General features: G+C 31.4%; 1 protein-coding gene across 1 annotated transcript; it reads left to right on the plus strand.

The window, feature by feature from the left end:
* Window positions 1–10,627: 10,627 nt before the first annotated feature.
* Window positions 10,628–12,254, plus strand: LOC127078339 (VQ motif-containing protein 9). Its single transcript, XM_051018789.1, has one exon. The coding sequence runs from the start codon at window positions 10,954–10,956 to the stop codon at window positions 11,875–11,877; it is 924 nt and encodes a 307-aa protein (XP_050874746.1). The 5' UTR covers window positions 10,628–10,953; the 3' UTR covers window positions 11,878–12,254.
* Window positions 12,255–13,944: the final 1,690 nt, after the last annotated feature.

The raw sequence follows: 13,944 nt of genomic DNA on the forward strand, positions 1-13,944 counted from the left end.
TATTAGTTACCCTCCAATTTTGGGAGAGTTCGACCAACTCTTTCTATATCAAGTGTGGCATGATCACGCCGACACTCCTGGATATCGCTGCCATCACTGGCTTAAAACCGACTGTAAAAATCTTCGACTGTGAAGCTGTAGCGCCAATCTCCCTGCGGTTTGACGTTGGTAACTCTCGCAAGCTGACGTACAACAATTTCATTGATCACCATGCCACCTCTTCAGGCCCCGTGACCGACGAGGAACATGTGGCTTTCCTGACCCTCTGGCAATCTCGCTTTGTTTTCTGCTCCAGATCTATGCAGATAGCCAAACACTTTGCTCTCCTGGCAACTCAACTGCACCAAGAGCGTGACATCGCCCTGGGCCAATTGATTTTAGCTTCTCTCTATGAATCTCTGTCTGAGATCGTCTACCAAATTAGACTCTTTGACCCTGAGAATTCAAGGAAGAAAAACGTGTTGGTTCATGGACCTTTCTGGTTCTTACAATTGTGGCTCAATGCCACTTTCTCTAAAAACGTGTAATGCTTTTATTATTTTTTTCAATACGAATTTTTTATTTGTGAGTATTTTAACATGTGTCTTGGGGCACAAGTTAGCATTACCCTAATAAATATGTTATAAGATTTTTTCTAAAATTTAGTAAATTCTAATTTCATAGTTTATTACTAAATTTCTTTCAAATGTAACTCTCAAATAGTATATAACATTTTCATTAATTGTTTTATAATTTATATCACAAATAATATATATGTGATAAATTAATATGATTAATATTATTGACCGTATTTGAAAAGAAAGAAAATTATGAAAGTTAAGAGTAAAAATACATTACAATATCAAAAAATAACATTAATATTAATTAGGATTTACTTTATTGAAAAGGAAACTTAAATAGATTTAAGTTAAAGGGAGAAATAATTTAAAATTGATGTTATTAAAAATAGAGAATATATGGAGTTAAACTAAAATTAAAGGAGGATTGAATTAATCAAAGTTTATATTGATTATAAATTATAAAAAAAGGATGAACAATTTTAAGAAATTATTTAAAATTAAGTAATTAATTAAATAAATTTAATTTTAGATTAAACATTATATTAGTATAAATATTTTTAAATATCATGTAGACTATCTAATTTGATATTTATCTTTTTTTATAAAAAATAATTTCTTTTATTTGATAACTTTTTAAAATTGAAATATTTAATTATGACAGTTAATATTTGATTCATATTGATATTATTTAAAATAAAATTTACTCTGCTTTATATTTTTATTTTTATTCATATTTATGGTTACATTTTTATTGATTTTATAAGGATATTTAAGTGAGATAGAGTAACTCACCATTTTTTTTAATCATTTTATAGGATTATTTTATTTCACTAAAACTCTTTTTCTCCTCAGGTTTAATCTGTTAATTGAAAATTAAAATTCTGTTTTTTCCCTCCCAAAATTAACAGATTTTATTTTCTTTAGAGTCACTTTAGTTGTAGCTTTTATTCTCAATGTATAAATACATTTGTATCATTCCAATTCAAGGTTAATGCAAAAAATATATTCATCCAAAATATTACTCTATTCTCTCTATTCTCCCTCTCAACTTCATTTTCCCCAATCTTTTCTTCCACCATTGTTGAACCTTCAAATTTTCAGTTTTATGTTTTATGTTCCAACATTTGGCATCAAGAGCCTTGGTTATCGATCCTAATCCGCTGCAACAATGGCAACCGTTTCCAATGATCGAATTCCAACCAATCTCCCGATTCTTGATTCGAAGAACTATGATAAATGGGCAAAACAAATGAGGGTTTTGTTTGGTTATCAAGAGGTGCTTGAGATCGTCGTCAATGGAGTTACACAATTAGGGGCAGAGGCTACCGATATTCAAAGAGCTACACACAAAAAAGAAAAGAAGAAGGATTACAAAGCCCTATTCTTGATTCATTCTTGTGTTGATAACGACAATTTCGAGAAGGTTGACGATTGTGAATCGGCGAAGCAAGCATGGGAAATCTTGGAGAAAGCATATGCCAGTGTCGTCAAAGCGAAGGTTGTAAGGTTACAAACTTACAAGCGACAATTCGAGTTAACACAAATGGAAGATAAAGAAACGATCAACGACTACATTACGCGCATTACCCGGTTAGTTAATCAAATCAAATCTTGTGGGGAAACGATTCTTGAGCAGAATGTTGTATCGAAAGTATTGCGTTCGTTAACGCCGCGTTTCGACAACATAGTTGTGGCTATTGAAGAATCAAAGGATCTAACAACTTTGAGCAAGGATGAATTGCAAAGTTCGTTAGAGGCACATGAACAAAGGATGGATGAGAGAGGCGCTGACAAAGCCAAAGCGGAGATTGCTTTGCAAGCGCGTTTCAATGAGAAGAATAAGAGGTCGAAAGGAAAATTTGCGGCGAAAGGTAAATCAAATTTTCAGAATTTTGGTTCAAATGATTCGCAAAATTCAAAGCATTCGACGAGTGAAAAGGGTGAATGTAGCTCCAAGGATAGTGGTCATAGCAATGGTTTCAAGAAGCGTGATGTGAGTAAGGTGCAATGCTACAAGTGCAAAAAGTTTGGACACTTTGCAAATTCGTGTCGTGGTAAATCGAACGAGAATCACAATAATGAAGCCAAGGTTGCTAGGGAAGAGGTAGATGATGAGGACACACTTCTAGTAATGATCACAGAGGGGAGTTATGGCATTACGGATGTTCCGGGCAGCAGCTACAGCAGTGAAAGTTTGCGGGACAGCAGCTGTACTATTCCGGAAAATAGCGAGAAAATGCATTCGGATTGAAATGCGTTGGTTACCGTTCATGATGGAGTCCAAGGGAGAGATGAGTGGTACTTGGAATCCGGTTGTTCAACACATATGACGGGTCAAAAAGATTGGTTTGTGCAAATCAATCAAGCGGCAAAAAGTAAAGTCAAATTTGCCGACGACACCACTTTAAGCGCCGAAGGGGTAGGAGATGTTTTGATCGGAAAAAGGAATGGTGGACATTCAAGGATCAAAGATGTCTTGTATATACCGGGAATTAAGTGTAATCTTTTAAGTATTGGTCAATTACTTGAAAGAGGATACAAAATTCGGTTGGAGGACAAGATTTTACACGTTTTGGATTCAAATGGTGTGTTGATTCTAAAAGCACTGATGGCTGCCAACAGAACCTTTAAGGTTGAGTTAAAGGTTATGGAGCATCGTTGTCTAGCTACCGCGGCAAGTAGAGATGAGTGGTTATGGCATTACCGTCTTGGTCACCTTAATTTTAGGGATCTAAGAAAGTTGCAACAAAGTGAAATGGTAACGGGGCTACCACACATTAGTATTCCAACTAAATTGTGTGAGGAATGTGTGAAGGCTAAACAACACAAGAATGTGTTTAGCAAAGATGCGAGTCGAAGAACCAAAGGCTTACTTGAGGTGGTATGTTCCGATGTTTGCAGACCGATGCAAGTAGAGACTTATGGTGGCAATCGATATTTTGTTACGTTCATTGACGATTTTAGTAGGAAGCTATGGACATATCTTATCAAGAGAAAAGATGAGGTATTTGGAGTTTTCAAGAATTTCAAATCCATGGTGGAGCGCCAAAGCGGTCGGAAGCTCAAAATTCTCAAAACGGATGGTGGAGGTGAGTATGCCTCTAGTGAGTTTGGGAAGTTTTGTGATCTTGAGGGAATTGTACGTGAGGTGGTGCCTCCGTATATGCCTCAACAAAACGGGGCTGCCGAGAGGAAAAACCGTACAATAATGAACATGGTGCGTAGTATGCTTTGTGGGAAGAATTTGCCTAAGGAATTGTGGGGTGAGGCCGTGTCTACAACCACCTACTTGTTGAATAGGTGTCCCACTAAGAAGTTGGAGAAACTCACACCGGAAGAGGCTTGGAGTGGCTTCAAACAAAATTTGAATCATTTGTGCGTTTTTGGATCGATTGCATATCGTCATGTACCGGACCAACTTCGGAAGAAATTGGATGATAAGGGTGAGAAGCTGATATTTGTAGGATATCATTCTACTGGAGGGTACAAGTTGTTCGATGGAAGAAATCGGAAGGTCGTCATAACCTGGGATGTGACTTTTGATGAAGTAAAAAATCCAGAAAATGCTGCAGTAACCGGTTACCCAAATAGCAGTAACCGGTTACTCACAGAAAATACAGCAGTAATCCGTTACCCAAATAGCAGTAACCGGTTACACAGAGAAGATTTGCAGTAGCAGCAGTTTTTTGAATTCTCTGATCCTGAGGCTAATGACACAGCTGTACCAGCACCTACAGTAGCGCAAAATGATGTTATTAATGATGGTAGACCAGTGAGGCAAAGAGCCTTGCCTCATAGACTCTGAGATTACGAAAGATTCCAAGATAACAAAGTGAATAACGATGGTGACTTTGTTCATTTCGCGCTTATGACCGAATCCGAACCGATAAATGAGGAAGAAGCCTTAAGTGATCCTAAGTGGATATGTGCAATGAAAGAGGAGCTGAAATCTATTGAGAAAAATGGTACTTGGGAGTTGGTCGATTTACCACTTGGAAAGAAACCGATAGGTGTGCGATGGGTCTATAAGGTTTAAGCAAATCCCAAAGGTGAAGTAATCAAGCACAAAGCTCGATTAGTGGCGAAGGGGTTCTTGCAACGAGAAGGTATAGACTATGAGGAGGTATTCGCACCGGTGACTAGATTAGAGACTATTCGTTTGGTTGTTGGTATTGCGCATAACAACAATTGGATGGTTTACCAAATGGATGTCAAATCTACGTTTTTGAATGGTCCTCTTGTTGAGGAAGTCTATGTGGGGCAGCCACCCGGTTTCGTGATAAAAGATCAAGAGATGAAGTATTACAAGCTACACAAGGCGTTGTACGGTTTGAAACAAGCCTCAAGAGCTTGGAACAAACGTATTGACGGTTTTCTTATTGACATTGGTTTCAAACGATGTGTATCCGAACATGGAGTTTATGTGAGATCGGATACGAATGATGGTGCGATTATACTTTGCTTGTGTGTTGATGATCTCTTGATTACGGGCAGCGATGACAAGAGTGTTTCAAGGTTCAAAAGTGAGCTCATGAGAGAGTTTGAGATGACGGACCTTGGTGTCATGAATTACTTCCTTGGCGTAGAGTTTCACAAGTCAAAAGTGGGGCTGCTTATGCACCAAAGGAGGTATGCTCTAGATGTTTTGAAAAGGTGTGATATGGAGCATTGTAATGCTTGTATTACACCTTGTGAGGCTAGAGTGCAGCTGTCCAAAAGTGATGAGGAGGATGATGTCGATCTAACGCTTTACCGGAGCTTGATTGGATCGTTACGGTATTTGTGCAATACGCGACCGGACTTGGCTTTTAGTGTCGGTATTGCGAGTAGATTCATGGAGAGACTGAAGGTGTCTCACTTGGCGGCGGTCAAGAGGATCCTTAGATATGTGAAAAGTACTCTTTGTTGCGGAATTCTCTTTCCCGCATCGGAGACGAGGCGTAAGTGCAATTTACTTGGCTACGCCAATTCCAGTTGGTACGGAGATAAAGATGACCGAAAATCGACGGCGGGGTACATCTTTATGTTTGGTAGTACACCAATCTCTTGGTGTTCGAAAAAGGAACCAGTTGTAGCACTCTCTTCTTGTGAGGCCGAGTACATTGCGGCGTCGTTAGGTGTGTGCCAAGCTATGTGGCTTATGAATCTATTGAAGGAATTGGGATGTGGTGATGATGTTGCCACCACACTGTTTGTAGACAATGTTTCCGCAATAAATCTTGCGAAGAACCCGATTGCACACGGAAGGAGCAAGCATATTGAGACGCGGTTTCATTATTTGAGAGATTTGGTTGGTGATGGAAAACTTAGATTGAGCTATTGCCGAAGCGAATACCAAGTCGCGGATTTGTTGACAAAGGGTGTGATAAATGATGTGTTCAAGAGGCTAAAGAAGTGCTTGAGCATGGTGGACTTGGAACAACTAAAGTGAGGTGGTGTGTTAATTGAAAATTAAAATTCTGTTTTTTTCCCTCCCAAAATTAACAGATTTTATTTTCTTTAGAGTCACTTTAGTTGTAGCTTTTATTGTCAATGTATAAATATATTCGTATCATTCCAATTCAAGGTTAATGCAAAAAATATATTCATCCAAAATATTACTCTATTCTCTCTCTCAACTTCATCTTCCCCAATCTTTTCTTCCACCATTGTTGAACCTTCAAATTTTCAGTTTTATGTTTTATGTTCCAACATAATCTTCTATTTCTCTTTAGGTTTTCTTTTTCATTTTCATAATCTTGCATAATGTGCAGGTTTTGAAGATATTTTTGATAATTTTATGAAGTGATTTATCATAATCTTACCCAATGTCCTATATTTGTTATTCATCTTCTTACAATTAGTTGGCATTATAATTTTGAATCTCTTTTGAAATGAGTTGTATCGTAGAGAATAGCTTGACAATTCAAACATTATATATGAACAACAATATTATATACTTTTTCAATGAGGAATGAGACTTTTATAGTTTATCTTTATATAAATTTTAATGTATAAATTATAAAACTAATAGTTTTATAGTTTTATTCTCTCTAAAAGTTGATCATATATTGTTTAAAGTAACATTCAAAAATCTTGCAGGTTGAAAATATGTTTGTAGATCTTTATTTAGTAGGAGCTGAACATAAATATATTGAAAAGTAATAAATCTTTAAAGTATTATGTTTTATATTGAAAAGTAATAAATCTTTAAAGTATTATGTTTTAGAATTAGAAGTTAAATATAGTTGTACTATTTAAAGGTTTAATAATTTTATTGTTTGTATTAGTAAAAAATCTAATGTTATTGTAGATTATTTTTGTGTATGATTTAGTAGGAGTATAGGTTTGTTTTTTTATTTCAATTTCACATGGAAGTTAGCTACAAACAATTTTAAGTTTCTTTATCATGTTCTACTAAATTTTTGTTATGACCAAGAATATTAATGATATGATAATGATTCGTAAGTCAATTAAATATTTAATCAATTTTTGTTATTATATAAGTTTAGACATTTATAACTATATTTTAATTTTGTATATTTTTTACTTATTTTATCTTAATAATAGCTTAATTTATATAATTTCTATTATTATAGTATGTATATTTCTATAATTTATATTTATTTTACCTTACTAGTTATATAACTATTTAAAATAGAATAATTATTATTTAAATTATTTGTTTTTATAGTTTATGATGATTTGAATACAATTAATTTTATTATCTAATTTTTTAAAATAGATTTCTGCCATTCTTAAAAACAATACAAAATTTATTTTTGATGACTAAGTTATAACTTTAATATGTTTAATTTTTAAATGGATTGAAATTCATCAATTTTTACTTAATAAATAAAATTTGCAACAAATTACAGTTATATTTTATTAATGAAAAAAATATTTTTTTTTAAAAAATCAATTATTTTGTTGAGTAATCTAAATTTCATATAATGTGCATACAATGATATCCTCTACCTTTCTCCAAATTGATTATATGATAAAATAAATATAAATTTATAAAGAAAATAAAAATAAAAATAATTTTTTAATTAATTATTTATTACTGATTATGATGAAAATAAAAATTATGTTAAATTAAATTTAATAATATATTAATAAAATGATAATATATTTTAATAAAATTATAAGTTTAGAATATATTAATTAATTATTTTATATAAATATAATATTCAAAAAAAGAGTTATACTTTATAATAATAATAAAAAGAAATAAAGGTTCGTGTGATAGAAAGTTAATCTTCTAAAAAAATTAGAAAATAGTAATTAATAGAAAGTATAACTAAACTAGTCTATTAATTAAAACTTTAGATTAACACAACGAGTGAGTGGGTGATTATAGTTAAGGAGTAAAATTTAAAGAATATAAAAATGATAGTTTAAAGGTTGGTGTGGTGAGAAAAATATACTTTAAAAAATAATATGAAAATACCTGTTGATAAAAAATGTAATTAAACTAATTTATTAATTAAAATTTAGTTATAATGAGTAAATGATGCTCACATATAAAATAAATGTCTAAAATTTACGATTTCTTACTAATAAAGATCTAGATCATTTGTCTATGTAAATATATATAATATAAGGTAGGGATGTTCACGGGTGCGAGCCGATTCACGAACCCACCGATCCAAAATCAATCAATCCATAAAGTATTCGAACTCATTTATTAACGGGTATATCCAATCCAACTCATAATAATTCATATAATTTTGGTTCGGGTATCCGATTTGAGTTTTGCGATTCGCAAACCCATTAATCCAATCAATTGATGTGACTTTATTAATTTGTTATTATTTTTAGGCTAATGCTAATATCTGCCTCAATGACACAAGTTAATGATACATTTATAAAAATATTCTCTTGAAATGCGTATATTTGATTTCTTGAAACTTAAAATTTTGTTTTATTCAATACAATTTTTTTAATGGTAGTAACCTTAAGCAAGACTCTTATTTTTATTATAATTTTAAATAAAAATATATAATTAATATCTAACTAATAACTATAACTTTTTTAAAATTATTCTAAAAAATAATACTACTTGATCAATGAGTTACGAAATTCTAAGATTAAATATATATTTTTTAAATTTTATTTTGTATAATTTTCAACTTATATATTTTATGAAAATAACGTGTCTTGTTGAATTTTTATATTATTATTAAATGTTATATCGTGTTGATATATTTGATTAAATATTATAATATATATTTTATCGAATTTGAGTGTTATAAATTAATATAACGATATAGATTGTGTTATATTTTTTTAAACCGATAAATAAAATCATAAAAAATATATTTTTTCTGAAACACATCCCGCGATGAAGAACTCAATCCATTAAAATTTGAAAGGATTGGATAACGAATTAGGACAAATTCGGCCCAACCCAATCCGTGTTCACCCCCTATTATAAATATGTATAATTTAATCTCACATATTATTGACTAAAAAATATTTATTTTTCCTAATTTATTGTTTTTAAATAAAAAATTAATAATATAATTGTAACCTACAAAATAGTTTATATATAAATAAAAATTTAAATACAACTATTATATAAAAAATGTAATTTTATTTCTAATATATCCGTGCCAACTCGATATAGTTGAAAATGAAAACTACACTTATTTTAAGAAACGTAAATTGAAAAACCTAATACAATTAATATTAAATCCAATTTACAAGTAGCAGATAACAACGAATTATTCTGTCAAAAAAAGGATAATATCGAATTAATTTTTATAAGTTTTTTTTACTATGTGCAGCCGAAGTAAAAAAAAAAAAGAAAAAGAAAATTGGAGTGCAACGACTTTCCTTCTTTTGTGATTCTTGTCTGTCCTGTTCTTCTTCTTTTTTCTTCTTCTGCCTATTCTAGAAAACAATATTAAAAGAAGTGAAAGAGATGCACCAAACTAAAGAACACAAGATACAGACAATATCTTATTTTTATTTTTATAATTCTTCGAGAATGTACTAAAGGTTCAATCCATTAAAAAATCTCTATAACATCAAAGTAATCAAATGTAAACCGATCAAAAATAAAATTATAAACCATTTAAATAAAACAAAAAAGCTAAATTTTATTGAAATGTTGTTTTGAGAGTAGTTCGAATTAAGTGAACATTCAATTTCTCTTTTTAAAACTAAACTAAATCCAAACTGGTATATAATTTAATATTTATGTTATTATGTTGTTAATATAATATATATTTTATCATTTAAAAAGACTAGCACAAATTATTTTAAATATTTAAATATAATCTATTAATACCATTTTATAATATTTATTTTTAGTTATATTCTATATAAAACTCATAACTTTATCATTTTTTATCGTATTTATAATATTAATATGATTATTAATAATTGTAAATTAAGTATTTAAAATAAATTTTATTAAATTGATAAAAAAAAACACATAATTATATTTTAGATATGACAATATATATTTTTAATTTCTAAATTGTTTCAACACATATTTCAAAATTAACATCTACAAAAGTTCTAGAACTATAATCCTCATTTACAACTCATTTTCTTAATTGATAAGAAAAATAAAAGATAAAATCATTTTAATGATATGTTAACTGCCTCTTTTGATAAGATTTTAATTTTATTCTTTCTATAACTATTTATAAATAAATAAATACATATTTTTGTTATTACAAATCATATTAATTTAATTATTTTATTTTTAAAATATATTTTTTAAAATTAAAATTAAATATATTTAAATTTCTTTCTCTTACATTTTCATAAAAAAATGATTAATTTAAATTATTTTTTCATTTTCCCATAAAATATATTCTAAATATGCATCTTTTCCAAGTTAAAATTAAATATAAATTAAATTAAATTTGATTTCTCCCTATTTTTTCATAAATAACAATCCATTAGAATTTATTTTATATTTTTCTATATATTTTTTTAAAAAGTAGAAAAACATAATTTTTCTTAATAAATATAAAAAAATTAATTAACTATTTATTTATAAATCTTATATATAGACTTGAGCATCACTTGCAATACCATCCCACACCACACACCTCTTCAAGATAACACACATCTCTTGAAGAAAACTATTCACCACCTCAGTCAATTGACATACTCGTACTAGTACTTATCAGTATTAAGAGTATTTATTTATTTTAAAAGTTTTCATTTATTTGTTTCTTTGGGTTGAGTGAGTGTGACTATTCCCCACTCATATTTAAACCCTTGAAAAACTAAGCACACACTAATATTCTATATAATCTTCTCTCTCTGTCCCTACTCGCCTCTGAGATAAGAGAAAACCCACCACCACACACACAAACCCTCACACATAAGAGATTAGAGAGAGAAATCCAAAAAATCAAAAACCCAAAGAGTGTGTATCTATAGTGTGATGGATAAAGGCTCTGCAGACTCTTCATCTTCCGATAGAGATAACTATCTCAGACACCTCAACAAGCTTTCTCATAAGATCTCAAAACCCATTCTCAACAACAACACCAACAACAAAAAACCCTCTTCTTTCGAACAACAACCTCAAATTAATAATAATCCTCTACAGCATCAACCACCTGTTTACAACATCAACAAAAACGATTTCAGAGACGTTGTTCAAAAACTAACGGGCTCACCTGCGCACGACCGTATCTCAACACCGCCGCCCATTCAACAACCCAAACAACAAAGCTCCCGTCTTCAACGTATTCGTCCTCCGCCGTTACCTCACATCACTAACCGTCCTCCGCCGTTACTTAACGCGCGTCCGCAACTTCCTCTGCCGCAGAACTTTAACTTTAACGCTGTTCACTTTAATCAGAGCTTTCCCGGGTTTGGTAGACCTCAAGCGCCGTTATCTCCGTTGCCGCCGTTCCCCACCGTTCACGCTGCCGCTGAATCGCCTATCTCCGCTTACATGCGCGATCTGCAGAATTTCGTCTCCACCATGGATTCCAAAAGCTTCTCCGGGTTTTCCCCTTTGCCTCCTCCTCCTCCTGTTTCATCACATCAACCTCAACCAGACCAACAACAACAGCAACAACATCAGCAGCAGCAGCAGCAGGAAGAGCAAGAGCAACAGCAAGAGAATCAACCTCCACCGCAGCAGGTGGCTGCTCCGCCTCTAGTGGCTCAATCCCCATTGCAGTTTCAGATGCCGTCTTCTCCAGTTCCTTTCGGGTGTTTGAATTCACAGCTTGCATCTTACCCTTTGTTGTCACCTGGATTAATGTTTTCCCCCAATTCTGCTAATTTAGGGTTTCCCCAGCTTCCTCTTTCTCCCACCGTGCCGGCTCCGAGTCCGCGGTGGAGAGAAATTTGACTTCAATTGGGGTAAGAATGGTCTGAATCGTCGGTTTTCGCCTCTGATTTCGGGATGTACATGGTGGTGGTGGATTGGGAATTTATTCAATTTGTGGTGGTTGGACTCAAACCTAGCTAGTCCATTCTACTGCTTAGTGCTAGTTTATTTTATTTATTCTGTAAAAATGGGGTATCAAAAACAGATGAAAGGAACAATTTTGCTATTGTTTTGTTTACTCTTTTTGAATATTTTGGGATCAGGAAAAACAGAAATTAGAACCTGTTATACAAATATTATAGATCATCATGCTGTTTTTAGGTTACAAAAACTATATTGTTATTGACATCAAGCTGTTTTTTCTTCAAATATATCTTATTGTCCTAGTCAAGCTGTTATTATCATTTGTTCCTTTGCTGGTTGTTTCAGACAAAGCTTGTTTAATTTTAGCATTTGAATTAGTAGTTAGTTTTATGATCATGGTCCCTTATGTTCCTTCTTTGAGGGACTGTGGCTATCTGCATATTTTTTTGGATAAAGGTGAAATTGTTGACTGGTCTTTCAATTATACATGTGCTAGGTAGGTAGTTTGTACTATTCAAAGATGACTGATGGTGGTTTTCTTGAAATTGTTCTGCTCAACCTTAGCATGATTGCTGATGTTGTTCCAGAAAAAATGACAGTTTATTTTCAAATGTACCTATGTTATGACAAACGTACGCAACTTTATGCATACAATGTAACATTAGACATTCAGGTTTTGTCCTGTTATTTTGTTTCATAGAAAATGTTTCAGAATGGATTCTTAGTTACCGACTCTCTCAATTTTTGATCTTTGGTTGCATTTTGATCAAATCCTTGTTCTTTAAAAGTTAGACATAATGTGTTAGTGTAGTTTTATATATTTATTTTGATTTAAAGCTATCAAGGTTATAGTTCCGATTTTATCAGACTTCGAGTTTACCTGCGAGTTGCTGCTAAATTGCTAACTGTACTTGTAGAATTGTGCAGATTTTAACAATTTTAGATCCAACAAAAACATGTCTGGATTCAATTTTGAGAGAAACAAAAGTTATTGCAAAAGTATGTAATTAAATGTATTATTAATATATAACATTTCCAAGACGAAAATCGCTTCCAAATACACATTTAACTTAAATTTTATTTTCACTTTTGTAAAATAATTTATATCTGAGTAAATTTCCGTAAAAATAACTCGAATATTGAATTTCAATGAAAAAAATCATGTTTTATGTAAGATAATTAATATTTGAGTAAATTTCCGTAAAAATAAGTTGAATATTGAATTTCAATGAAAAAAATCAAGTTTACACTAAAAAATTCCAGTTAAAATTAAGATTTAATTCTTTAGTTGATTTTTGATAAAAAAACATATTAAATTTTGATGATGTGAAATGAAAACTATTGATAAACCGAAGATCAAAACCTCTACAATTTAAAGAATATAATGTATCAATTTTTAATTATATATGTGACTCATATTTATACCAATAATTTTCTGTCACACTACAAATATTACGTCAATAATAAAATATACTAAAATTAATTTTACACCTTCAAAATCTTTCAATCAAATATTGTCTAAATGTTTAGGTCTTGTTGAGTTGAATTGTTTTTTATTTAGAATTAGAATTGTTTCCAATTCAAAACTAACATTTGATGTTTTTATCTCACAAACTGATTTAGGATTAGAATTACTTTACATGATTGTATTTAAATACTAATCTTATGTTTTTATTGATTATGCCTGATGTGCCTGACTTTAACTCTTGAGTGTCTGATGGGGTAATAGAAAAATGTTGAGTAAGATGGATTCCGAGATGTTTGTTGTGACTGACCTTTTTCTTAGACTGTTTAATAGATATAATATCTCTTCTGATGTTGAAGGAGATACTACTCCTACTAGGTTAGACAAAATTGTCTGGAATGTAAATCTGAATGCCTCGGTAGATACCATGTAAAGGTAATATGTCAGTACTAATAATGCTTTTTAAGGATTACCGCCAATTGAAATTCCCTTCATTTTTAAGCTTTTGAGTAACAGCTGTATCATAGACGGTAACATCC

This window comes from Lathyrus oleraceus, chromosome 5, assembly GCF_024323335.1.
Source record: "Lathyrus oleraceus cultivar Zhongwan6 chromosome 5, CAAS_Psat_ZW6_1.0, whole genome shotgun sequence".
Lineage (NCBI taxonomy): Eukaryota > Viridiplantae > Streptophyta > Magnoliopsida > Fabales > Fabaceae > Lathyrus > Lathyrus oleraceus.